General features: G+C 38.8%; 1 protein-coding gene across 2 annotated transcripts in view; it reads left to right on the top strand.

Moving 5' to 3' along the window:
• Positions 1 to 24,234, top strand: part of CREBL2 (cAMP responsive element binding protein like 2) — a 32,413-nt gene extending 8,179 nt beyond the window's left edge. Inside the window, exons 2-4 of one of the 2 annotated variants that reach the window (XM_032644347.1) lie at positions 16,588 to 16,785; positions 18,194 to 18,338; positions 21,086 to 24,234. In XM_032644347.1, the coding sequence (XP_032500238.1) occupies positions 16,588 to 16,785; positions 18,194 to 18,338; positions 21,086 to 21,090 (348 nt within the window). In that variant the 3' untranslated portion in view covers positions 21,091 to 24,234. Of the gene's footprint in view, positions 1 to 16,587; positions 16,786 to 18,193; positions 19,540 to 21,085 lie in introns of those variants that run through there. The other variant, XM_032644346.1, reaches the window with a different exon arrangement.
• Positions 24,235 to 27,199: the final 2,965 nt, after the last annotated feature.

Below are 27,199 nucleotides of genomic sequence, written 5' to 3'. Positions count from 1 at the left end.
CATAAATAAATAAATATATTTTTTTAAAAAAAGAATTAAGAGCATTAGGATGTAAATAAATGCTAAAAGCGTGGTAAAATAATAAAAGTTATTGATTGGTTTTTGAGATTTTATATCCCTTATGAGAGAGGTTTGGTTTTCTTTTTTTTTATCAACTTCTATAAGCTGGTGGTAGTGGTGGTCATAGTAATACCAATTTAAATTAAATTGCAAAATATTGCTAATTTTTCTTTGCATTTATTCATCCAATTATCAGTCTTTTAATAAATGCCTTTTAAATGCCTGGCTCTGGGCCAGATACAGTGGGGATTGGAATAGAAAACACAGGTTCTGTGCCTGCGGTGCGCACATCACTTGGAGGAGATAGAACTTAAATCTGTGAGACCACTAAAAATAACCAGTATACCGTGTAAATTCAGCATGATGGTGACTATATGTTCCAGAGATTCGGAGACGAAAAATGTGTGGACAGAAGGTGATTGTCAGCAAGAGCTTCACAGAAAGAGGGCCAGGGCTGGCCCTAACCAAAGGGAGCATAATATTTGCAGGTTTGGATCCGGCGGCAGGGGCGGGGTTGGAGAGGGAGCATTTAGAGAAATGGTGAGTATAGGTAGGAGTGCAGGGCGTGGAGTGAGCTCCCCAAGGACACAGGCATGACTTGTTGGGAAAAATGAAAGAGAAAATTGGCTCGGTGAGCAGGAGCCTAGATGTAGTGGGCTGAATGGTGGCCTCTAAAAAGATACATCCATGTGCTAATGGAACCAGTCCCCTTATATGGTAAAAGAGTGAATATTATATGGCCAAAAATGTGATTTAGTTAAGTATTTGAGAGGAGGAATTTATCCTGGGTTCTCTGGGTGAACCCTAAATCCAATGGCAAGTGTCCCCCTAAGAGTGAGGCAGAGGGGGATTTGACAGACAGTTGTGGAGGCAGTGTGACCACAGAGGCAGAGGTTGGATCGACGTGGCCACAAAGGAAGGAATGCTCACAGCTGCCAGCAGCCAGAAGAGGCAAAGGATGGCTTCTCCCCTAGGGCCTCTGGAGGGGGTGCAGCAGCCCTGCCAGCTTTCTGGCCTCCAGAGCAGAGAGAGTACATTTCTGTTGTTTTAAGCCACCAACTTCGTGGTGGTTGTTATAGCAGCTACAGGAAGTCAGTATTCTGGATTTGGTGACCTGGTAAGCAGTGCTGAGCCAGAGGCCTTCCCTTGAGCTGGAGCGTGACATGGCCAAAGGGCCGTTAAAGTTTGTTCTCTCTATAATGATCAGGTATTACTTTTTCACAATGAAAAAAAATACACTAAAGTTATTTTAATAAGCTGAAAAGAAAGGCTAACTTGGCAGTTCTTTGCAAGACAGATTAACCAGGGAAGTAAGGATGGAAAAGGAGGGATGGGAGGGAGACCCACTGGGAAACCCACGGCAATACTCTGTAAGTAGGGTAGTAATGTAGGTAGTAGGAATAGAGAAGAAGAGCTGAATCAGACATGTTGTAAAGGAATAAACTGGCATGACTTCAGTGGGTGGGCACAGAGAGTCGCCAATAGCAGAGGGAAATTTCAGAGACGCATAAAATGAAAAAATTTGTTAGTTAACCTCCTCACCGCTGCCCTCCATCAAGTGACTAATGTCACAGTGAGCTGGATTAAATGAATCCAGTCATTAAATGAATGACTATATATAATTAATATAGCACTGCATTTAAAGCATCTGTCAGCTTTAGAGCCTTTTCAGGGAGTTATATGTTCAGGTTAATGAGTCCTACCTAGGAATCTAGAAGGGAAATAGTCACGCTTGATGATAGTGAGTCAGCTTGTGACAACTGAGCATCTTGAGTCAGTTGCTGTGATGCTAATCAGGGGACTTGGGTTCTATCTAGATTTTATATCCATGAAATAAAGAGATCACTATGCTTATCTGTGTGTGTGTGTGTGCATCCCTCTCCCAGCAGGACTCCTGTATGTACTGATATCCTGCCCTTTATAATGGTGTTTATTTCATGTCTGCTGCATTTCAGAAGTCTAATAAATATATTAAAGATAAGGACCCTGGGCTTCCCTGGTGGTGCAGTGGTTGAGAGTTCGCCTGCCGATGCAGGGGACACGGGTTCGTGCCCCGGTCCGGGAAGATCCCACATGCCGCGGAGCGGCTGGGCCCGTGAGCCATGGCCCCTGAGCCTGCGCGTCCGGAGCCTGTGTTCCGCAACGGGAGAGGCCACAACAGTGAGAGGCCCGCGTACCGCAAAAAAAAAAAAAAAAAAAAAAGATAAGGACCCTATCTTCTTACATTAATATTTCTAGAGTTTGACAGTGTTTGGGGCAAAGTGAGTGTTCAATAAATGGTTGTTAAATAAAGAAATTAAATTTCCCCTCTTTACCTGAAAAAGATGAGGATAACAGGGTTTACCTCCCCTGGTGTGAAATAACGTGAGCCTGACACGTGGAGGCCTAGCTCAAGGCCTTGCCCGCAGTGAGTGCTTGCTCCCTGCACGCCCAGATTTAGCTCTGAATTTGTTTTTGTTGTTTGTTCCTAAAAAGCCAAAGTAAAATGATCCAAGAATCTTTGGAATAGGATTTAATCTGGACACTGGAGTCCTCACTGGAAGAAGCCCCTAAAGGGCATCTACAATCACACCTCTGCTTTCCACAGACGTTAAACCCGTTGACTGGGGAGCCTGTGGCATCAGGAACTCCCTCTTGGCTAAATGCAGTAGTTTTATCTTAATTCTCAGCCTTTTAAAACTCATAAATTAGGAGCTTTATGCTTGACCCCTCCCCTCCCTCGTGGTCTTTCTCATCTGCTTGTGTCTCTGGGCCACCTTGATTCTTCCTTTGCTGCTATTCTTTCTGCCTCTAAGGTTCATGTCATTTTTAAATATAGCCCATACCATAAAATTCATCCTTTTCAAGTATATAATTCTGTGATTTTTTAGTGTATTCACAGAGTTGTACAATGATCACCACTATCTAATTCCAGAACATTTTCATCACCCCAAAAGAAACCCTTATAAACAAACTGTTATATAATGGAATGTTGTTCATATTATTTAGCAATAGAAAGAAACGAGCTATTAAGCTACAAAAAGGTGTGAGGGAACTTAAATGCATATTGCTCCAACTATATGACATTCTGGAAAAGGCAAAACTGTAGAGTAATAAAGGTCAGTGGTTGCCAGGGTCTCACGGGAGAGGGAGGGAGGAATAGGTAGAGTGCAGGGGATTTTTAGGGCAGGGGATTTTTAGGGATTTTAATATTCTGTATTATACTCTAATGGCAGATATATGACACGATGCATTTGTCAAAACCCATAGAATTGTACAACACAAAGAGTGAACCCTTAAGTAAACTATGGACTTTACTTATTAATAATATATCAACATGGGGTTCATCAATTGTAACAAATGTACCACACTAGTGCAAGATGTTAATAGGTGAAACTGTGCAGGCAGAGAGAGAGGGGATATATGGGAACTCTGTACTTTCTGCTGAATTTTCCTGTGAATTGAAAACAGCTCTAAAAAAACAAAGTCTATTAATTAAAAACAAAACAAAAAAAAACCTTTAGCAGTCACTCCCTATTATCTCCTTCTCCTTCCAGCCTTAAGCAACTACCAATCTACTTTCTGTTGCTATAGATTGCCTATTCTAGACATTCCATGTACAGGGAATCATATAGTATGTGGCCTTTTGTATTTGGCTTCTTTCACTTGGCATAATGTTTTCAAGGTTCATCCATGTCGTACCATGTATCAGTACTCCATTCCTTTTTATGGCTGCATAATATTCCATTGTATGGATATACCACATTTTGTTATCCATTCATCAGTTGATAGATACTTGGGTTGTTTCCATTTTTTAGCTATCATGAACAATGGTGCTCTGAACATCTGTGTACAAGTTCTTATGTGACATATGTTTTCATTTCTTTTGGGGATACACCTAGAAGTAGAATTGCTGAGTCACATGGTAATTCTGTGTTTAATATTTTGGAGGAACTGCCAAACTGTTTTCCAAAGTGGCCACCATTTTACATTCCCAACAGCAATGTATGAGGGTTCCATTTCTCCACATCTATACCAGTTCTTGTTCTTGGCTGTCTTTTTGATTATATAGCCATCCTAGTGGGTTTAACGTGGTATCTCATGATTCTGATTCACATTTCCCTAATGACTAATGATGTTAAGCATTTTTTTGTATGCTTATTGGCCATTTGTATATCTTCTTTGGAGAAATGTCTATTCACATACTTTGCCCACATTCTAATTGGATTATTTGTATTTTTATTGTTGAGTTGTGAGTGTTCTTTATATATTCTGGATGTAAGTCCCTTATCTATGATTTACAAATATTTTCTCCCAGTGGATTGTCTTTTCACCTTGATGGTGTCCTTTGAAGCAGAACATTTTTAATTTTGTGAAGTCCAATTTAATTTTTCTTTTGTTGCTTGTGAGGTCATACCTAAGAAACCATGGCCTAATCCAAGGTCACAAAGATTTATTCGTATGTTTTCCTCTAAGAGTTTTATAGTTGTCTCTCTTACATTCAGACCTTTGTTCTGTTTTGAGTTAATCTTTGTGTATGGCATGTTGTAGGAGTGCAACTTAATTCTTCTTTGTAGACATCCAGTTGTTCCAGCACTGTTTATTGAAATAACTATTCTTTCCTCATTTCTCTATTGTATTGGCACCTTGTTGAAAATCAGTTGACCGTAAACATAAAAGTTTATTTCTGGATGCTCAATTCTTTTCCATTGATCTATATGTCTGTCCTTGTGCCAGTACCGCACTATCTTGATTAGTGTAGCTAATAAGTTTTGAAATCAGAAAGTGTGAGTCCTTCATCTTTGTTCTTTTTCAAGATTGCTTTGGCTTTTTTGGGTCCATTGTATTTCCATATGAATTTTAGGATTATCTTGTCAATTTCTGCAAAACGTCAGCTGGAATTTTGATAGGAATTGTGTTGAATCTATAGCTCAGTTTGGGGAATATTGTCATCTTAACAATATTAAGTCTACCAATCCATTAACATGGAATGTCTTTCTTTTTATTAGGTCTTCTTTAATTTCTTACAGTGATTTTTGTGGCTTTCAGTATATGTCTTGCACTTTTTTCTTTTTTTAATTTTAGGCTGAGTTGGGTCTTAGTTGTGGCACGTGGGATCTTTGTTGCGGCATGCGGTACCTTTCGTTGTGGTGCATGGGCTTTTCTCTAGTTGCGGCATGCAGGCTCTCTAGTTGTGGTGTGCAGGCTCCACAGCGCATGGGCTCTGTAGTTGTGGCACGCGGGCTTAGTTGCCCCATAGCATTTGGGATCTTAGTTCCCTGACCAGGAATCAAACCCATGTCTACTGCATTGGAAGGCAGATTCTTAACCACGGGACCACCAGGGGAGTCCCTGGACTTATTTTATTAAGGTTATTCCTAAGTATTTTATTCTTTTTGACGATATTCTAAATGGAATGTTTTCATTTTCAGCTTGTTCATTGTATATAGAAACACAACTGATTTTTGTATATTGACCTTGTGTCTTGCAACTTTGTTCAACTCATTTATGAGCGCTAATAGTTTTTTTGTGGATTCCTTAGGATTTTTTATATATAAGATCATATCACCTTCAAGTAGAAATAGTTTTACTTTTTCCTTTGTAATCTGAATGCCTTCTCGTTCTTTTTCTTGCCTAATTGCTGTGGCTAGAACCTCCAGTACAATGTTGAATAGAAGTGACAAGAGAAGACAAAAATCCTGGTTTTGTTTCTGATCTTTGAGGGAAAGTATTCAATCTTTCACCTTTAAATGATGTTAGCTGTGGTTTTTTTCATAGATGCCCTTTACCAGGTTGAAGAAGTTCCCTTCTATTCCTAGGTTTTTGAGTGTTTTGGTTTTTTTTTAAATCATATAAGGGTGTTGGATTTTTTTTTTTTAATTGGCATTGGGTCTTCGTTGCTGCGCACAGGCTTTCTCTAATTGCGGCTAGTGGGGGCTACTCTTCGTTGTGGTGCGTGGGCTTCTCATTGCAGTGTCTTCTCCTGTTGCAGAGCATGGACTCTAGGCATGCGGGCTTCAGTAGTTGTGGCACATGGGCTTAGTTGCTCCGCGGCATGTGGGATCTTCCCGGACCCCAGGGCTCGAACCTAAGTCCCCTGCATTGGCACGCAGATTCTTAACCACTGTGCCACCAGGAAAGCCCCAGGGTGTTGGATTTTGTCAAGTGCTTTTTCTGAGTCTGTTGAGATGAACATGTAATTTTTGTCCTTTTTCCTGTTGATATGGTGTATTACAGTAATTGATTTTCAGTTGTTAGACCAACCTTTATTCCTGGGATAAATCACATAGTTATGGTAGCTAGTCCCCTTTATATGCTGTTAGATTTAGTCTGCTTGTATTTTATTGAAGATTTTGCCATCTATATTCGTGAGGCATACTGGTCTATAGTTTTCTTATGATACCTTTGGTTTGGGTATTAGGCTAATACTGGCTCATAGGATGAATTGGGAAATGTTCTTTCCTCTTCTGCTTTTTGGAAGAGTTTTTAAAAGAATCAGTGTTAATTTATTAAATGTTTGGTAATTTATCAGTGAAGTCACCTGGACTTGTCTTTATGGGAAATTTTTTGATTACTTTTTTAGTCTCTTTATTTGTCATAGGTCTTTTTAGATTTTCTATTTCTTCTTGAGTCAGTCTTGCTACTTTGTGTCTTTCTAGAAATTTGTCCATTTCAACTAGGTTATCTAGTTTTTTGGCGATTTTTCATAATATTCCCGTGAAACCATTCTTACTTTGGTAAAGGTAATAGTGATGTCTTCTCTTTTAGTCTTGAGTTTAGGATTCTGAATGTTTTCTCTCGGTCAGTCTAGCTAACGGTGTGTCAATTTTGTCGGTCTTTTTGAAGAACCAACTTTTGGTTTTATTGATATTTTTTTCCCTGTCGTTTTTCCATTCTCTGTTTTATTTATCTCTAGTCTGATATTTATTATTTCTTTCCATCTACTTGTTTTAGGTTTAATTTGCTCTTATTTTTCTAGTTTCTCAGGGTAGAAAGTTAGGTTATTGATTTTAAAATCTTTCTTCATTTAGGTGTTTATGGCTAGTTCTGAGCACTGCTTAAGCTGTACCTCATAAAGTTTTGGTATATTGTGTTTTCCTTTTCATTCATCTCCAAGTATTTTTCTTATTTCCCTTGTGATGTCTTCTATGACTCATTGGCTACTTAGGAATGTCTTTTGTGTTTTATCTGTCATATTTATTAAATACTTATTGTGTACTAAGGTAAAATATGACAGAGTCCTTGGTGCTTACTTTCTAAAAATCATGACCTTTAGTTTTAGCTTATCTCAAAGTGTTAAAAACAGATAGTTAACAGAAAAGTAGGACCTTCATTCTTACTTTAACGTTTTTAACATATAATGAAGACAGACTTAGAATTGCAGAGGCCCTGCTGAAATCTAACATCTCTAATATCCTACCTTTGTGAAATAAGTTCCCTGTGCAGGGCAAGACAAAATCAATGGCTGGCAGGTTGCTTTTCTTGGTGGTGTGGGTTAGGGAGACAGGCCTTGTGAGTGTTTCCCTTAGGACCTTTTCTCTGCAGCTCACAAATGTGTTTTGGGGAGGAAGAGGAGGTAAAATGGATAGCCGATAAAGAGGTACCATGTTACAATAACAGCTATTTAAATTTTCATGTGGCCCTATGTTGGTAGAAATAAAACTACAACAGAAAAGAAGTTAAATTGGGGGGTTATTTTCATAGTTTTCTTCTTGGCGTTTGTGTTGGTGCATAAAAATCAGTACTTTTATTTAGCCACATTAATGTGCTTCCTCACAGAATAAGAGAGAGCAAGGGGACAATGTGGTTATCACTGAGTTTGTGAAAATTCTAAGAAACATTGGTAAGACTAATTTTTGGCTCAGACATATTTAAGGAATCTGTGGGGTTGATTTCAGTTTTAGTTTCTGGTTCCTCATTTCTTTTCTTTTTAAATACAGCATGTATTTCTTTTTTTTAAAATTAACTAATTAATGTATTTTGTCTGCGCTGAGTCTTAGTTGCGGCGTGCAGGATCTTTAGTTGTGGCATGCGAACTCTTAGTTGTGGCATGCATGTGGGATCTAGTGCCCTGACCAGGGATCGAACCTGGGCCCCCTGCATTGGGAGCGTGGAGTCTTAGCCACTGGACTACCAGGGAAGTCCCCTGGTTCCTCATTTCTTATTAACTTCCCTTATCTGTTCCCCAATCTTTATGGCTTATGAAATACGTAAAGTTCAGTTGTTAAGGCAACTAGTATACTAACCTATGTTTGTATAATACCCATTTTTTTCTAAAAAAGTGCTTTCTTACATTATTTTACTTAAGATTTATAATAATCCTGTGATGTGTTTCACTCTCTTGAAAACTGGAACGCTAATCACTCTCTTGAAAACTGGACACCAAAAGCCAATAATTCAGTCTATTACTGAGGAAAAATTAAGCTAGAGAAGTGGTGGTTATGTGGTCTTAAATATAATTTTACAGATGACATAAAATGCAGGAACCCTGGATTCATTTACTGTGCCTTTCTAATTTAAAAAAAGGAATAAAATAGTTCCAGTTTAAATATTTTGCTACCATGAAAACTAAACAAAGGGCTATACCTTTTGTTTGATTTTTATGACTATGCTAGGTTTGTGTAAAAAATCAGTGAAGTCTGTGCAGTACACTGTGTCCTCTTGCTGGCTTCTCAAAGGCAGCCATTCCTGAATTCCATTCCTGAATTAATTAAAAACAGCAATATATAAGGTATTGGATTATAGTGAGTGGTATGTGACTGATGACTCATTTTACTACATAAAGAATAGATGTGATTACCATTTATTTCACTATAGACATGATTTTAGGCTATAAATATATTGCTTTTTAAAGACTGTATCAATAGCAATACACTTTGTTTTAATCTAGGGTGATTTCAAAATACTTTATTGAAATTGTGCAGTTGATATAACATAGGCATAATTTAAAATTTAGCCCATAGTAATATTTGGATCAACTAGTTATCCTTCAAGTGCTAATCATATATTTGATTTTGAAAAAAAGTTTCCTGAGGTATATATTATTATATTGGAATCAAAACGTGATGAGACAGAAGAGGAAAGCTTTGAAAGACCAGTTTTTGAAAAGTTAAAAGTAATTTGGGAGTAGTACTGAAGCAGCTAGCTTTTAAGATGGTGGTGGAAAGGATTTTTCTCCAGAGCCTTGGAGTATTCAGTCTCATTTCAGAGCCACCCTATAAAATGCTAGATGCAGTGGTTAGCCGTCTTGTTATGACACAGTTTCTGGTAAATGTAGCTGATTAACATTTGAAGTTTGGTTTTCCTGACCCAACCATGATACCGAGTAAAGATCTGATCTTTATAGGGTACTGGGCATTGTTGGTTTATGGTATTAATAGTGATTCCAAACACACAAACAAATTAGAGTTTTTATATCCAAATGGAGATTGATCCTTTTAGTTTTGTTACCTGGTAAGACTTCTGCATTTATTCCAGTGATTTGCCAGTGTTTGAGTTTTGCATCTTCTCTTTTAGAATTGCCTTTAAAGCCTCAACAATATTCCTTTCAGTATACTAAAGTAGTGACATTTTTATTCTCTGAGGGTAATTTTCAGAAAGACCTAGACATCATTTGGAGCCTTGTCAGATAAACAGAGCGGACCATCAGATTGGGAATTTAAAGAATAACGTGTCATTCGAAAGTAATACGGCGAAAGTAATATTGTGTTGTGGCTTGTAAGAAACTGGCTCCGAAAGCAGTTTCCAAGAAAGCTTATTCATTGGAATAAATTTACCCCTTTCACAGTGACTCCTTTGAAGGAGATTCATTTGATGTATAAGTTCAGTTTCATGTATTTAAAATTCATCATCTTTATCTCATAGTTACATCTTATATAAGAACTTGGGGAGGTTCCAAAGCTAAACAGTGAAGAACATTAAATTACTCTAGCAGTCACCAAAAAACTGTGCCTATGCAGGTAAATGAATAACAGGGATATTGAGAGGATGTCTATGACACCAGAGGGAGCAGGTAGAAATCTCCTGAGACAGTCTAGGGTTATAATTATAGACTTGTAACGGCAGGAGACAATTATCCTGAAGATTTCAGGGACTTCTGTGTGTTCCCTTGGGCTCAACAAATTTGAAGAGGGAATTGATAGCCAAATTGTTTAGGATTCTTATTTATATATTTATACACATAATTTTATATACAAATTTTATGTTTTTCTAATTGTAAATATTTAAAAATCATAAAAAATACAGATGAGAAAAAAGCTTTTTATAATCACACCTATCAGAGAAATCCTCACTATTTTTTAATAGATCTTTATTGGAGTAGAATTGCTTCCCAAGACTGTGTTAGTTTCTGTTGCACGACAAAGCGAATCAGCCATATGCACACACGTGTCTCCACATCCCCTCCCTCTTGAGCCTCCCTCCCATCCTTCCTATCCCACCCCTCTAGGTCATCGCAAAGCACCGAGCCGATCTCCCTGTGCTATGCTGCTGCTTCCCACCAGCCAGCTATTTTACATTTGGTAGTGTATATGTCAATGCTGCTCTCACTTCGCCCTCCCACCCCATGTCATCAAGTCCATTCTCTATGTCTACCTCTCTATTCCTGCCCTGCAACTAGGTTCATCAGTACCACTCTTTTTTTTTCTTTTTTTTAGATTCCATATATATGTGTTAGCGTACGGTATTTGTTTTTCTCTTTCTGACTTACTTCACTCTGTATGACAGACTCTAGGTCCATCCACCTCACTACAAATAACTCAGTTTCATTTCTTTTTCTGGCTGAGTAATATTCCATTGTATATATGGGCCACATCTTCTTCATCCATTCATCTGCTGATGGACATCTAGGTTGCTTCCATGTCCTGGCTATTGTAAAAAGTGCTGCAATGAACATTGTGGTGCATGTCTCTTTTTGAATTACGGTTTTCTCAGAGTATATGCCCAGGGGTGGAATTGCTGGGTCATATGATAGTTCTATTTTTAGCTTTTTAAGGAACCTCCATACTGTTCTCCACAGTGGCTGTATCACTTTACATTCCCACCAACAGTGTAGGAGGGTTCCCTTTTCACCACACACTTTCCAGCATTTATTGTTTCTAGCTTTTTTGATAATGGCCATTCTGACCAGCGTGAGGTGATACGTCATTGTAGTTTTGAGTTGCATTTCTCTAATAATTAGTGATGTTGAGCATCTTTTCATGTGCCTCTTGGCCATCTGTCTGTTTTCCTTGGTTAAATGTCTATTTAGATCTTCCTCCATTTTTAACAGGATTGTTTGGGTTTTTTGATATTGAGTTCCATGACCTGTTTGTATATTTTGGAGATTAAACCTTTGTTGTTTCATTTGCAAATATTTTCTCCCATTCTGAGGGTTGTATTTCTGTCTTGTTTATGGTTTCCTTTGCTGTGCAAAAGCTTTTAAGTTTAATTAAGTCCCATTTGTTTATTTTTGTTTTTATTTCCGTAACTCTAGGAGGTGGGTCAAAAAGGATCTTGCTGTGGTTTATGTCAGAGTGTTTTTCCTATGTTTTCCTCTAAAAGTATTATAGTGTCTGGTCTTAACATTTAAGTCTTTAATCCATTTGGAGTTTATTTTTGTGTATGGTGTTAGGGAGTGTTCTAATTTCATTCTTTTACATGTAACTGTCCAGTTTTCCCAGCATCACTTATTGAAGAGGCTGTCTTTTCTCCATTGTATGTTCTTGCCTCCTTTGTTGTAAATTAGGTGCCCATATGTGCGTGGGTTTATCTCTGGGTATTCTGTCCTGTACCATTGATCTATATTTCTGTTTTTGTGCCAGTACCATACTGTCTTGATTACTGTAGTTTGTAGTATGGTTTGAAGTCACAGAGTCCTCCAACTCCATTTTTCTTTCTCGAGATTGCTTTGGCTATTTGGGGTCTTTCGTGTTTCCATACGAATTGTAAGATTTTTTGTTCTAATTCTGTGAAGAATGCCATGGGTAGTTTGATAGGGGTTGCATTGAATCTGTAGATTGCTTTGGGTAGTGTAATCATTTTCATAATATTGATTCTTCCAACCCAAGAACATGGTATATTTCTTCATCTGTTTATGTCCTCTTTGATTTCTTTCATCAGTGTTTTATAGCTTTCTGAGTACAAATCTTTCTCCTCCTTAAGCAGGTTTATTCCTAGATATATTATTCTTTTTGTTGCAGTGCTAAATGGTAGTGTTTCCTTAATTTCTCTTTCTGATTTTTTGTTGCTGGTGTATAGGAATGCCAGCGATTTCTGCATTAATTTTGTATCCTGCAACCTTACCAAATTCATTGATGAGTTCTAGTAGTTTTCTGGTGGCATCTTTAGGATTTTCTATGTATAGTATCATCTCATCAGCAAATAGTGACAGTTTTACATCTTCTTTTCCAATTTTTATTCCTTTTATTTCTTTTTCTTCTCTGATTGCTGTGGCTAGGACTTCTAAAACTATGTTGAATAAGAGTAGTGAGAGTGGACAACCTTGTCTTGTTCCTGATCTTAGTGGAAATGCTTTCAGTTTTTCACCATTGAGTATGATGCTTGCTGTGGGTTTGTCATATATGGCCTTTATTATGTTGAGGTAGGTTCCCTCTATGCCCATTTTCTGGAGATTTTTATCATAAATCAGTGTTGAATTTTGTCAAAAGCTTTTTCCGCATCTATTGAGATGATCATATGGTTTTTATTCCTTGATTTCTTAATGTGGTGCATCACATTGATTGATTTGCATATATGGAAGAATCCTGGCATCCCTGAGATAAATCCCACTTGATCATGGTGTATGATCCTTTTAATGTGCTGTTGGATTCTGTTTGCATATCTTGTTCAGGATTTTTGCATATATGTTCATCAGTGATATTTATTGGTCTATAATTTTCTTTTTTTGTGGTATCTTTTTGTGGTTTGGGTATCAGGGTGATGGTGGCTTCATAGAATGAATTTGGCATGTTTCTCCCTCTGCAAGTTTTTGGAAGAGTTTGAGAAGGATTGGTATTAGCTCTTTTCTATATGTTTGATAGAATTTGCCTGTGAAGCCATCTGATCCTGGACTTTTGTTTGTTGGAAGATTTTTAATTACAGTTTCAATTTCATTACTTGTGATAGGTCTGTCTATATTTTCTAATTCTTCCTGGTTCACTCTTGGAAAATTGTACCTTTCCAAGAATTTGTCCATTTCTTCGTGGTTGTCCATTTTATTGGCATATCGTTGTTTGTAGTAGTCTCTTATAATCCTTTGTATTTCTGCAGTGTTAGTTGTGATTTTTCCTTTTTCATTTCTAATTTTATTGATTTGCATCCTCTCCCTTTTTTTCTTGATGAGTCTGGCTAATGGTTTATCAGTTTTGTTTATCTTCTCAAAGAACCAGCTTTTAGTTTTATTGATCTTTGCTATTGTTTTCTTCATTTCTGTTTCATTTATTTCTGCTCTGATCTTTATGATTTCTTTCCTTCTACTGACTTTGGGTTTTCTTTGTTCTTCTCTAGTTGTTTTAAGTGTAGGGTTAGATTGTTTATTTGAGATTTTTCTTGTTTCTTGAGGTGAGATTGAATTGCTATCAACGTCCCTCTTAGAACTGTTTTTGCTGCATCCCATAGGTTTTGGGTCGTCGTGTTTTCATTGTCATTTGTTTCTATGTATTTTTTAATTTCTTCAGTGATCTCTTGGTTATTTAGTATCAATTAGATCTGTCTGGTCTGTTGTGTCATTTAAAGCTTGTGTTTCCATATTTATTTTCTGTTAGGATGATCTGTCCATTGGTGTAAGTGGGGTTTTAAAGTCCCCTCCTGTTATTGTGTTACTGTCAGTTTCTCCTTTCATGGTTGTTAGCATTTGCCTTATGTATTGGGGTGCTCCTGTGTGGAGTGCATAAACATTTATAATTGTTATATCTTCTTCTTGGATTGATCCTTTGACCATTATGTAGTGTCCCTCCTTATCTCTTGTAACAGTCTTTTTTAAAGTCTATTTTATCTGATACGAGTATTGCTACTCCAGCTTTCTTTTGATTTCCATTTGCATGGAATATCTTTTTCCAACCATTCGCTTTCAGTCTGTATGTGTCACTAGGTCTGAAGTGGGTCTCTTGTAGACAGCATATATATGGTTCTTATTTTTGTATCCATTCAGCCAGTCTGTGTCTTTTGGTTGGGGCATTTAATCCATTTACATTCAAGGTTATTATTGATATGTATGTTCCTATTACCATTTACTTAATTGTTTGGGGTTTGTTTTTGTGGGTCTTTTTCTTCTCTTGTGTTTCCTGCTTAGAGAAGTTTCTTTAGCATTTGCTGTAAAGCTGGTTTGGTGGTGCTGAATTCTCTTAGCTTTTGCTTGTCTGAAAAGCTTTTGACTTCTCCATCGAATCTGAATGAGATCCTTTCTGGGTAGAGTAATCTTGGTTGTAGATTTTTCTCTTTCATCACTTTAAGTATATCCTGCCACTCCCTTCTGGCCTGTAGAGTTTCCACTAAAAAATCAGCTGATAGCCTTATGGGGATTCTTTTGTATGTTATTTTTTGTTTTTCCCTTGAAGCTTTTAATATTTTTTTCTTTGAATTTAATTTTTGTTAGTGCAATTAATTTGTGTCTTGGTGTATTTTTCCTAGGGTTTATCCTGTATGGGACTCTCTGTACTTCCTGGACTTGGGTGACCATTTCCTTTCCCATGTTAGGGAAGTTTTCAACTATAATCTCTTCAAATATTTTCTCAGACCCTTTCTTTTTCTCTTCTTCTTCAGGGACCCCTATAATTCGAATGTTGGTGCATTTAGTGTTATCCCAGAGGTCTCTGAGATTGTCTTCACATCTTTTCATTCTTTTTTCTTTATTCTGCTCCTCAGCAGTTATTTCTACCATTTTGTCTTCCAGCTCATTTATTCGTTCTTCTGCCTCAGATATTGTTATTGATTCCTTCTAGTGCATTTTTCATTTCAGTTATTGTGGTGTTCATCTGTGTTTGTTCTTTAGTTCTTCTAGATCTTTGTTAAACATTTCTTGTATTTTCTCAATCTGTGCTTCCATTCTATTTCCGAGATTCTGGATCATCTTTACTATCGTTACTCTGAATTTTTTTTCAGGTAGATTGCCTATTTCCTCTTCATTTATTTGGTCTTGTAGGTTTTTACCTTGCTCCTTCATCTGTGACATATTTTTGTGCCATCTCATTTTTTTTTTTTTTTTAATGTGTGGGATTGTGTTCTTGTCTTACTTGTTGTTTGGCCTGAGGCTTCCAACACTGGAGCTTGTAGGCTATTGGGTAGAGCTGGGTCTTGGTGCTGAGATAAGGAACTCTGTGAGACCTCACTCCAGTGAGTATTCCCTGGGGTCTGAGGTTCTCTGTTAGTTTAGTGGTTCGGACTCGGAGCTCCCACCGCAGGAGCTTCCCCCCAACCCTGGGCTGGTGAATCAAGGACCCGCAAGCTATGTGGGGTGGCAAGAAAAAAAAAAAGGAGAAAAATAATAAAGTAAAAAATAAAATTAGATGAAGAAACTAACAGATATGTTAGAAAGAATGTAAAAATATAGGTATGTCAACAACCGGAAGGTATATCAGTACCACAATAGTAACAGAGGGAAAGGAAAAAAAAGGGGGGTGGGGGGGAGGCCTTGGCTGTGGAGGGCGGGGCCTAAACAAGGGCGAGTTTTGGGCAGTGGCTGGGGCCAATGCTCAGGATCCACAGGGCTGGAAAAGGCCCTGGGTGCTGTTGGGGGTGGAGCTTAGGCTCAAGGAACAGAAGGGGCCCAGGCATGCCCCCCACCCCAGTCTCAGAGGGCAGGGGACCTCACCTGGGAGCCCAGCAGGCTCCCTGCATCTGAGTGGGCCGGGTGATGGCCCTCCACTCCTCTCCTGCTCTTCTTGGAAGAGTCCCTCCCACCTGCCTCTTCTGATTTCCCTGGCCTCAGTGGCGCTGATCCTGTCTGGCCTCCACTTCTCCTACCCCTTCGGTCCCCCTACATCCTACCGGTTCACTTTGGGTTTCCTCCCATCTCCTTGGGGGTCAGAATTCCCCCACCAGTGGCCGTCAGGCACCCTAGTTGTGGGGAGACACTAACTCCACGTCTTCCCACACCGGCATCTTGATTCCTCCCCGCCACTGACCTTTTACGATCCTTTCTTCTATGTGTTGCTTTATAAGATTGAGATCATACTGAACTTAATTTTCAATATTTTGTCTTACTTATTAAGTCAGTAAAAGTTCTATGTGAACAAAATATTTAATGGCAGTCTTTTAGTTTTTTACTAGCTATATATGGTTCCTAAAGTTTACTGTTAAGCTCTGTAAAGTTTATTATTAAAACAAGTTTATTATTGAAGAAATAATGAAAACTTATACTGTTTCTTCTCTCACATTCATGGTATCAATAGTATCAGAAAAAGAAATTATGAAGCAAAGAATCATAAGGCATTTGATGGGATTATGCTTTCTTAGTTCCACAGGCTCCATTTATTTGTTATTTGTAAATGTTTTCCTTGCTAATATGCAGCCGCAGTCACTTTCCTAGACCCAGAACTAGGAAAAAGATGAACTGTTTCTCTCTTGCTGAAGGTGGTCGGAGGTAAAGTGAAGAAGCCTGGCAAACGTGGTCGAAAGCCAGCCAAAATTGACTTGAAGGCAAAACTCGAGAGGAGCCGGCAGAGTGCAAGAGAATGCCGGGCCAGAAAAAAACTGAGATATCAGTATTTGGAAGAGTTGGTATCCAGTCGGGAAAGAGCCATTTGTGCCCTCAGAGAGGAACTGGAAATGGTAAGAAAGTCTGTCAATAAACGCATGAAACAATCAACCTAAGCTATATTAAAACATGAAGATACCATTTTTTAGCTATCCAGTTGACGAACGTGGGAAAGCATATTCATCTGTTAGCCAGCACATAGGCAAATAAGCATTTTCATACATTGCTGGTGGGAGTGGAAAGTGACTATTTCTTTAAGGGATTGTTTATGACAGGAAAAAAAAATCGAAAATAACCAAAATGTTCAGCAGTAGGGGATTGGTTAAATTATACTACATTCATGTGTTGGACTCCTTTGCAGCCCACGAAAGTCACAGTGCACGTGTATATTTACTGATGTAGAAAGACACTTACAAGATATTGCTAAATGGAAAACGCAGTGTAACAGTATGTAGTAATATGCATAGTATGATACCATTTGGCCTGGTTTTATTCATTCACTCATTCAGACTTTAGGTAGTAGCTGTGGACACATACAAGAGAATAGGTAAAAGGGAACAGAAGCCCATTAGTACTGTGAGCTCAGGGGAGGAGGTGACAGGTTGGGAAAGAGAGAGAGAATACTAACACGATCATTACAATACTGGGACAGGCTACCCCCAGCTTTTTAGAAGGTAAGAAAATTAAGTCGGGTCATGGAGAGAGTCCAGATGTACACTATTCAGTAGACTTGCTTTTAATACGTTGACTTTGGCTTGTAAATTATTTCTCACCTTCTGCACTGTAAGCCACTGGAGGACATAATCTTTGGACTGATTCATCTTTTATACCCCCAAAGTCCATAGTACACACTCTGGGAGAAAGTAGATGTTTAGTGAATATTTATGAAATAGAGAAAGGAAGTTACAAAATTATTTATTTTAGGAGTAGACATAATAATGTGACAGTCAGCAAAAAGAGATGAATTCTAACGAATGGCACTCCATGGGGAGATATTCTTTTAGCCAGAGGGGCCTTTTTTTTTTTTTTTTTTTTTTTGCGTTACGCGGGCCTCTCAATGTTGTGGCCTCTCCCGTTGCGGAGCACAGGCTCCGGACGCGCAGGCTCAGCGGCCATGGCTCACGGGCCCAGCCGCTCCGCGGCATGTGGGATCTTCCCGGACCGGGGCACGAACCCGTGTCCCCTGCATCGGCAGGCGGACTCTCAACCACTGCGCCACCAGGGAAGCCCCAGAGGGGCCTTTTTAATCTGAGCACTACTCCAGCACATCACAAGAAGATTCAGCAGTAGTCTTTCACCCTCTTCTGAAGATAGCAGGCCTCATCCATGTTCTAGGTTATCAACAGGAATACAACAGAAGGTGGGATTCCCAGCAGCCAATTTGACCTCTAGTTATGGGAGTTCTTATGTCTAGGATTTCCACCTGTGGTTGCTGAACTCTGACTAGTAAAATTTTATTTAAATATATTTTACATATTTCAGTACAAGCAGTGGTGCATGGCAATGGACCAAGGGAAAATCCCTTCTGAAATAAAGGCCCTACTCACTGGAGAAGAGCAGAACAAATCTCAGCAGAACTCAAGCAGGCACCTGAAAGCTGGGAAGACAGACGCTAACAGCAATTCCTGTGAGTACAGTACATGGGAGAGTTTATCTGTAGAAGAGTGACTTAAAGGAGGCTTTCTGTTGACCACTTTCCTTGCTGTGTCTTCAAATAAAATTAAATGTTGATGTCATTTGTAATACACCAATAAGCAAGTGAACTGGTGTTAGATTCTAAATACTGAAATGCGTTATACATGGGGTCTATAGAGAGCAACTGATAAATTCATGGAAAAGTTTTAAAGTAGACTCAGTCAATAAGTGAGAGTGTACCAGTCTAGTTATTGTTTTGGCTGCACTGCACGGCTTGCAGGATCTTAGGTCCCCGACCAGGGATTGAACCTGCACCCTCGGCAGTGAAAGCGCCAAGTCCTAACCCCCGGACTGCCAGGGAATTCCCTAGTTACTGTTAATAATAACAATACCTTTGATTTTGATTTACAAAGTATTCTCACTTATGTTTGTCGTAATTATTTCCTCCAGTAATTGTGTGAAGTATAATTGTACTTTTTATTTTATAGATGAAGAAATAGCACAGGTGCTGCTTGCTAAGGTGCCCAAGGTCACACAGCTATAATGGTAGAACCTGTCCTCACCTAGTTCAGGCTCTATCTAGTACAGTAGCCCATCACCTGTAAGGACTTTTTTTTAATTAAGGAGAAATTCACATAACATAAAATTAATCATTTTAAAGTCACAATTCAGAGGAATTTAGTACCTTCACAGTGTTGTACAACTACCACCTCCGTCTGGTTAGAAAATATTTTATCACCCCAAAAGAAAACTCCAAATGCATTAGCAGGTTGCTCGCTGTTACCCCCTCCCTCCAGCCCCTGTTAACTATGAATCTGCATTCTGTCTCTATGGATTTACCTCCTCTGCGTATTTCGTATAAATGGAATCACACTGTGTGACTTTGTGTCTGGCTTCTTTGACCTAGCCTAATGTTTTCAAGGTTCATCCACCTTGTAGCCTGTATCAGTACTTCATTCCATTTTATGACTGCATAATATTCCATTGTGTATGTATACCACAACTTGTTATCCATTTATCCACTGATGGATATTTGTTTCTACCTTTTGCTGTTGTGAACAGTGCTACTATAAACATGCATGTACAAGTATGTATTTGAGTACCTGTTTTCAGTTGCTTTCGGTATATACCTAGAAGTGGAATTGCCGGGTCATATGGTAATTCTATATTTAACGTTTATTTATTTTTTTAAATATTTATTTATTTATTTTTATTTCGGCTATGCCGGATCTTAGTTGCGGCATGCTGACTTCTTAGTTTCATCATGTATGTGGGATCTAGTTCCCTGACCAGGGATCAAACCCAGGCCCACTGCATTGGGAGCACGGAGTCTTACCCACTCGACCACCAGGGAAGTGCCTATATTTAACTTTTAGAGGAACCACAAATTGTTTTCCACAGTGGCTGAAATATTTTACATTACCACCATAGTATATGAAGTTTCCCATTTCTCTGTGTCTTGCCAACACTTTTTATTTTCCATTTTTGAAAACTGTAGCCTTCCTAGTGAAGGCATCTGATTGTGGTTTTGATTTACATTTCCCTAATGACTAATGACATTGAGCAACTTTTCATGTGCTTGTTGGCCATTTGTATGTCTTCTTTGAAAAAATGTCTCTTTATGTCCCTTGCCCGTGTTTTAATTGTCTTTCATTATGTTGTTGAATTGTAAGAGTTCTTTATATATTCTGGATTCTAGACCTTTATCAGATATATGATTACACATATTTCTCCCATTCTGTAGGTTTTTTCGCTTTCTTGATAGTGTCCTTTGGTGTACAAAAGACTTTAATTTTGAGGAAGACCATTTTTAATTTTGTTGTTCATGCTTTGGGTACCATATCTAACAATCCATTGCCAAATCGAAGGTCATGAAGATTTGCCCTGTGTTGTCTCCTAAGAGTTTTATGGTTTTAGGCCTTATATTTAGATCATTGATCTATTGAGTTAATTTTTCTATATGGTGAGAGATAGAAGTCCAGCTTAATTCTTTTGCATGTGAATATACAGTTGTCTCAGCACCATTTGTTGGAGAGACTGTTAAGGTTTTAGAATGAAGATGCCATATGTTGATTTCTTCATCATTGTGAGTGCTTTGGGAGCACTTGAAAATAGTTATAAGGAAATGTTACAAACTTTTTATCTTTTAAAAAATTTTTTATAAAACTGAAGGATTGGCTTTTTATAGCTGTTATTAGATGAGGTAACATTTGCCTTAATCTAAATTCAATTAATGAAAAAAAGCCAAAACAGTTCAGTTTTCTTTCAGTCTGTATTTGAAAATAGCCTTCCCGTAGATACTAAATTAAAAAAAAAAAAAGCATGCATTTTAAAACAGATTGACCGAACTTCATTGACTTTAAAAGCATTCTTGAGACTTCCCTGTGCCTGGTGGTGCAGTGGTTAAGAATCCATCTGCCAGTGCAGGGGACACGGGTTCGAGCCCTGGTCCGGCAAGATCCCACATGCCACGGAGCAACTAAGCCCGTGCGCCACAACTACTGAGCCTGCGTGCCACTACTGAAGCCCGCGCACCTGGAGCCCATGCTCCGCAACAAGAGAAGCCACTGCGATGAGTAGCCTGCGTACTGCAAGGAAGAGTAGGCCCCGCTCACTGCAACTAGAGAAAGCCCGCGCATAGCAACGAAGACCCAACGCAGCCCCAAATAAATAAATAAATAAATAAATAAATTTATTTTTTAAAAAAAGCATTCTTACATTGGTAACTTTATTTTTCAGGGTGAAGAGCATATAAAATGATGAGTCAGTGATTGAAGCCAATATTCTGATTCTTATTGGAGGATGAATAGGCAAGATTGTACTTCTTGGCTCCATTTACTACCTACTGCTCAGTCATCTCTGTAAATTTGCAATTTCTACCAAAATGTGTGATCATAGATCTCAAAGGATTTTGCTTTAGTTTTCAACACTTAGAAAAGTTACAAACATTCAGACCTGTTCTGGTTGGTATTGCCACCCATGGCATTTAACGTGTTGCAATGCTTGAAAGTACAGTAGAGAGAATGAGTGAAGATTATATTTTTTGCACCTCAATTCCACATTGCTTTATTGGTTAATTTATATTCTTTCCATGTAATTCATGTAATTGTATGTGTATGTGTGTTTAGGTGTCACTTCATGTTTTTGATTGCCCTACAAAGAGAAACCAAATGGGCTGATTACTGACTATAAGTTCTCAGCCTTTATGGACCTAATCTTATTTCTTTATATTTACTTGAGTAATGTTTATTTTCTGCATGAACCGTTTCTCCTGTGAGCCATTCCAGCATAAGCTGTGAATATGTATTAACAAATATATACATTTCTATTTTTATAATCCATAATGATATGCCCGTTTTAAATAATGTACACATTAACAAAATCCATCAAGAAAGCCCTTAAGATAGCCTCTATTTAAAACTTTTGTTGCTGTCTTTTCTAACTGTATTTATACAGGTTTGCTAGGGCCTAATCTGTACTTGGAGAATAATTAGTCAAACTTTATTTTTAAATAAGAAGTAACCTGTTAGGCATTTCAGTAACATACATCGTCTTGACAACCCATACAGTGTGTTTCTATTGTATGTCTATATATGTATATGGGGAGGGCAGGAGTGAATGTTCACACACATTTCGTTGTGTAATCACCTAATTTGGAGAATTTTTCTAAAGAAAATAGGATGAAATTAGCTGCTGAGATGGAGTTTCTGCCTCAAGAGATCTGGAACGAAATGAGGGACACATTGCTGGTGGATCTAATGGCGGTAGCCATAACCAGAACACTTAGTTTCTTCCCTGATTTGAGTTTCCTTATGAATGTATTCTGAGCCAGAGAGAAACACACTGTGGGTGTGCATCCGATTCAGCCCTGGCCATGCCTCCACTCTGGAGTGAAGCACTGAAGCCAGAGTCGCCAGGGGGCCTGGCAGAAGGAGCAGAAGGCAGAAGAGTTCCCTCCAGTTCCCACCACAACTACCTTTGCTTTCTTTCTGGCTACCAAATGGAGTGATGGTTGAGGAGTCACACTCAATATGATACACTCAGATCTGGGAATCTTTTGATGTCCCCACTGGGACACTTTAACACTCTCTCTTCTCTTTCCCATCCTTAAATCAGGAGTTGTGTTCTCTGTTGCTGCTAAATTGTAATTGCTCTTTGCTCTAATGAAGCAAACATTTGGCTTCCAAACAATATGTGTTTTGTTATGAAGTAGTTTAAGAGGAGGCATCATAGTCTAGCTTGACTGTGAGGGGGAACATGAGATGGACCACATAGTTTCAGGTGATGAGGTACCTCCCTCCTTCTCTGAGGCCATGCATTTGAATTAAGTGCTTCCCCTAAGCCTGAGTTCCTGAAGATCTCTTGTGCTTAGGTCGCAGACTCAGATCTCTAGTCTAGTACTGTGTGACAACTGATATACCACTAGCCCAGTCTGTTGGGCCTGTGTTTTGGAGGACTGGGGGTTTAAGAGTATTTAATGTCTTTTTAGGATCACAAATACAGATAGATTAAAGATTGTTAATGTTCAGGCCTTCAGAATTTAAGTTTTTTAAATATAGTGTTCAGACTTGTAATGGGTATGTTTTTGCCATCTGGTCTACTCAAGTGTATATTTTTATTTTGCAAAACAGCCCAAGACTTACTCTACGTTGCTTTGTTCAGTACCTTTTGAATTCCCCAAAAGAGTTGTTTTCAAAACAAACATTCCAAATGAATGTGGCTCGTCAATGGAATGTCCCCATTGTGCTTGAAGTCTTTCTTCTCTGGTTGTGATTTTAAATTTTAGGCTCATTTGAGCTACTCCCCTTCCCTTCAGTATCTTTACAAGAGCAGTGACTTTGTCCTCAGGTAGCCGATGTGTAATTTTGGGTGAAAGTAAATTACAGTTTATTTCAGTTTAATCCTAAACCTATCTATTTGGTATTTTGGAGTAGATCAAACCGAGAGAAAAATTCTTGGTCTTAAAAAGGAATGTTCTGATTGCTTTGGGTATTGTGCTGGTTGCACGCCTTGGCCACTTGAAGCATGTTAATAAACGTCACTGATTAAAACAGCTGGAGCATTTCTTGCCCCATTCCAGTTAAGGAGCAGCATGCTGAAATCCTAGCATCTCTCACTCACCTATAAGGACAGCATACCGGCTGAGAGAGAACAGAAGCGGGTGGAAGAGTCAGCGAGCTCAGTCCCCCTTCATCTGTTCTCCTTGCTCTCTGAGTACACAGAGTCATATTTCCTTTTTCCTTTTCCCAAAGAAAGGAAGGTAAGGGGGAAAATAAATTTACGTATTTAGACCAGTCATATTCTGTTGTTAATTTAGCATAGATCCGTTGTATATTAGAGCAACTGAGTACAATATGAAATAAGTTTGACTAGATCAAATTTTAGGATATAGTTGAAGTTCTTAAATTTTTTTCTATTTTATCTGAAATCTTTCTAATGTATCTAAATCAGGATCTTTCATGCTGCAGCAAATTCGTATCACTGTTTACCAGCTGACTGACAGTATTTATCAGCATCACCATTTAGCATTTTATTTTATCATCTTTGAATTGGTAGGCTTGATTTGGGTTGTTCCAAAAAGCATAGGTTTAAACTGGACTTAGTTAAAATAAAGGCAAATAAAATTTAAAAACGTAAATGCGATGTTTCACAAGAAATCACATGCACGTTATCAATTACATTTTTAGTTTTAAAAGAGGAAAATTACTACTAAATCACGTGGTATTCTGGGGCATTGAAGGAATTTTTCTTTCTCTGAAGAGCATTGTACAATTATATTTTTATGAAAAATAAAATATCTTCACCGGAGCCATTTCAGGTTGTCTGTCTCACAATACTGAAGTATGTCTGTATAAGCATAGTAAAAAGAGTATGAGATTTAGGCAGAACTGGTCTTGAATCCATTTTTTGCGTCACCTTGAATTATGTACTCTCTCGGCTTATTTCCTCATATGTAAAAAAGTGGGAGGATGACTTTCCAGAGTAATTGGTAGGCTAAATAGAGTTATGGGAAACTGCTTCTAAAGTAGTAAAGAATTACATTAAATTTTAAATATTCATGTGTGCCTGGGTTTGACTATTAAGATTTAAATCACTAACGATAAATATATTTAATGGTCTGGAATCTCAACATGTAGTGTTGCAGGCCTCATGTTTCTGAAGTCTTTTTAGCTATATCATTATGTCTATCCCTGGAATGGTGTATAGTTGGGGGCTCTTCTTAGCAATAATAGCCTTCTATTAACTAGATTAATTTTAAGAAGTTAATGTTCCACCTGGCAGTAATCCTATCATCTGCATAAAGCAGGTGTTCAGGCCGCTAGGTAACCTGGCTCACTTCTCCCTTATTCCATCCCTTTTACTTAATTACACCGTATCATGAATCGAAGCGGGACTGCTGTGTGAGGTTGTGCTGAATGTGCACTGCACAAAGGCACCCAGTTGAGGAGGCCTAAAATCGACCTCACGTTCCTTTCAACAAGCCACGTGAGGAGGAAAGGGTGCCTGCCATTGCTCACCAGGTCACGCGTGTGGTGCAGGTCTGCCCGGAGAGGAGCCTTTCTTAATCCCTCTACCTGGAGGGTGCCTTTCACAAAACGTGCAAAACGACAGTGTGCTGCAGCTGGTGTATTGCTGGCCCCAGAGGAAAGCCAATCATGTGCATCTATCCCAGCTCCATGCTGAGTGACATCAGATTGGTAGCTTTTAATCAGCAGTGATGGGAATACTGACACCACAGAAATCAGTAAATGCTACCAATCAGGGATTTCCCTCCCCTGCCAGAGAGTTGGTTTCCAGCCGACCACTGTAAAGGCCTGGTGTAGGCCAGCATGGCCCTGACCCGAGCAGCCACATTTGAGGCCCCACGTATCTGACTGGAGGACACATGGAGCTGGAAGGACTCTTTGTAAGTCTTTAGGAAGTTTGGAGGCATCCATGTCAAATTCAGATTACTTCACAAGACAGATGGTGGTCGTGACTCAGAAACGGTTATGAGTTGCAGAGAACTACCCAGGTGAACTCTAGAAATGACCGGGAGGCAGATCAGCTGAATTCTTAAAGCAAGCCTTGGGGTCAGAGTGGGTACAACTAACTTACCTATTGCCTTGTGACACAGTGCTCCCAACACTCCCGGGCTGGGGGTTGGGCTGCAGTTGGACAGTCAGCTTTGGCTTACAGGCCATTTTGACTCTGCAGTTAGATGAGTATTTGAGCAGGAAAAATCTCCTGAGATCCAACAGAACCCAGTTCAATCCTGCCATGCCTCAGTGCCCCTTTCCTGAGAGGCAAACAGTGCCTGACAAGCCCCGAACTTTACAGCCCCGAACCTGGTCAAGTCAGCAGGCTAGAAATGACGACTCCTGTGCCTCCACTAGGTAGCCTTGGATAACCCAGAACCGGCAGGCCAAAAGCCCACACTGAGTTCTGTGTTTTCCCACTTCAGTGGAATGAACACCATGCTTGCCGATACCACAGGAAAAGAAGGTATAGGGTTAATGACAAAAAGTAAGTAATAATGCCCCTCAAACCTCAGGCCCCTAAGGAAATGAATTCCAACAACAACCACGTGATCCTGGAAGCAGATGCTACCTCCACTGAACCTTCAGATGAGACCCTGACCCTAACCCTGTGATTGCAGCCTTGTGAATCAGAGGACACAGTTAAGCTGTATCCAGATTCCTGCTCACAGAAGTTAATGAGATTTTTTTAAATGTGGGTTATTATAAGCTGTCAAATTTGGGGGTAATATGCAATAATAGATAACGAATACAATTGTTCCATTTTTTTTCCATGTGAAATATAGATTTCATATTCAACTTATAAAAAGAAACTAGTTTAAAATATCTTCCAAATAGTAACAAACAAAAAAATAACCATACTCCTTTTTGTCAGATCCCATGTTCACCAAGCAACTTCCAGATTATACTTCCAGATTCCCAATTATTCCAAAATCAGTAAGAATGTGCCCTGAATAAGTCATCTAAGCATTCTGGTCATTGGAAAGGAATATACCCCCTTGAAAATCAATACACTGGCCTCTGGTTAATATACTTCAGTCTCCTGAATAAACGTGAGGGTGACTAGGGAGTGGAGAGTCAACCTTAGTCTGTGGGGTCAGTTCTGGGACAGGTGGAGCCAGGTTGGGATAATACCACTAAGATCACTAGCAGTTTCCTGAGGCCAGGTGATGAATGCCGCTCCACCCAGCCTGCGTGCATCCAGCCTGCGGGTGATCTTAGCTGCCAAAGGGCAAGGTCTCACTTTCACCTTCCACAAGGTGTGACAGCTCATATAAACCAAAAAACGGAAGCAGGTGCTATTGGAGACCTCTACCTAGTCTATGAAATTACATTGAGTTTTAATATGTGGCCTGTTTTAGTTGAGGGTTTCTTTAAACCACAAAACCGATAAATATAGGCAGTGTTTTTCCCCCTTTGTCCTCCAAACAGTATACTCACATATCTTTTCTTAAAAAAACAAAAAAGCCATAAACCATTTAGCTGGTTTAAGTTTTTCTTCAAAATAAACTTAAAAGTTCCTTACAATATTTGTGTTTGTAAGTTTGAGTCTGGATTTTCATTGTTTCTTTGCCCTTTCACTCCAATTATCAAATAGCTTTAAAAAAAACAAACAAAAAAAACCTATCTTGACTTCAGTTTCACTTTTCACTTAGATTTGTTTCGAGTTACAGTACAATTCACTTATGGTTCAACTGAAAATATATAATGGTTACATGTTTTTAGCTACAGAGTTGCCTACAATTAACTATGGCCAAGAGTGACTTAAGTCCCGTTTCACTGGTTTTTCTTATATTTGACTAGAATGGTTAAATTAACAGTTGAAACTGATTTT

The sequence above is a fragment of the Phocoena sinus genome, chromosome 10 (genome assembly GCF_008692025.1).
Source record: "Phocoena sinus isolate mPhoSin1 chromosome 10, mPhoSin1.pri, whole genome shotgun sequence".
Classification (NCBI taxonomy): Eukaryota; Metazoa; Chordata; class Mammalia; order Artiodactyla; family Phocoenidae; genus Phocoena; species Phocoena sinus.
The sequence above is the reverse complement of the archived record's forward strand: the minus strand, read 5'-3'. Positions and strand labels throughout refer to the sequence as shown.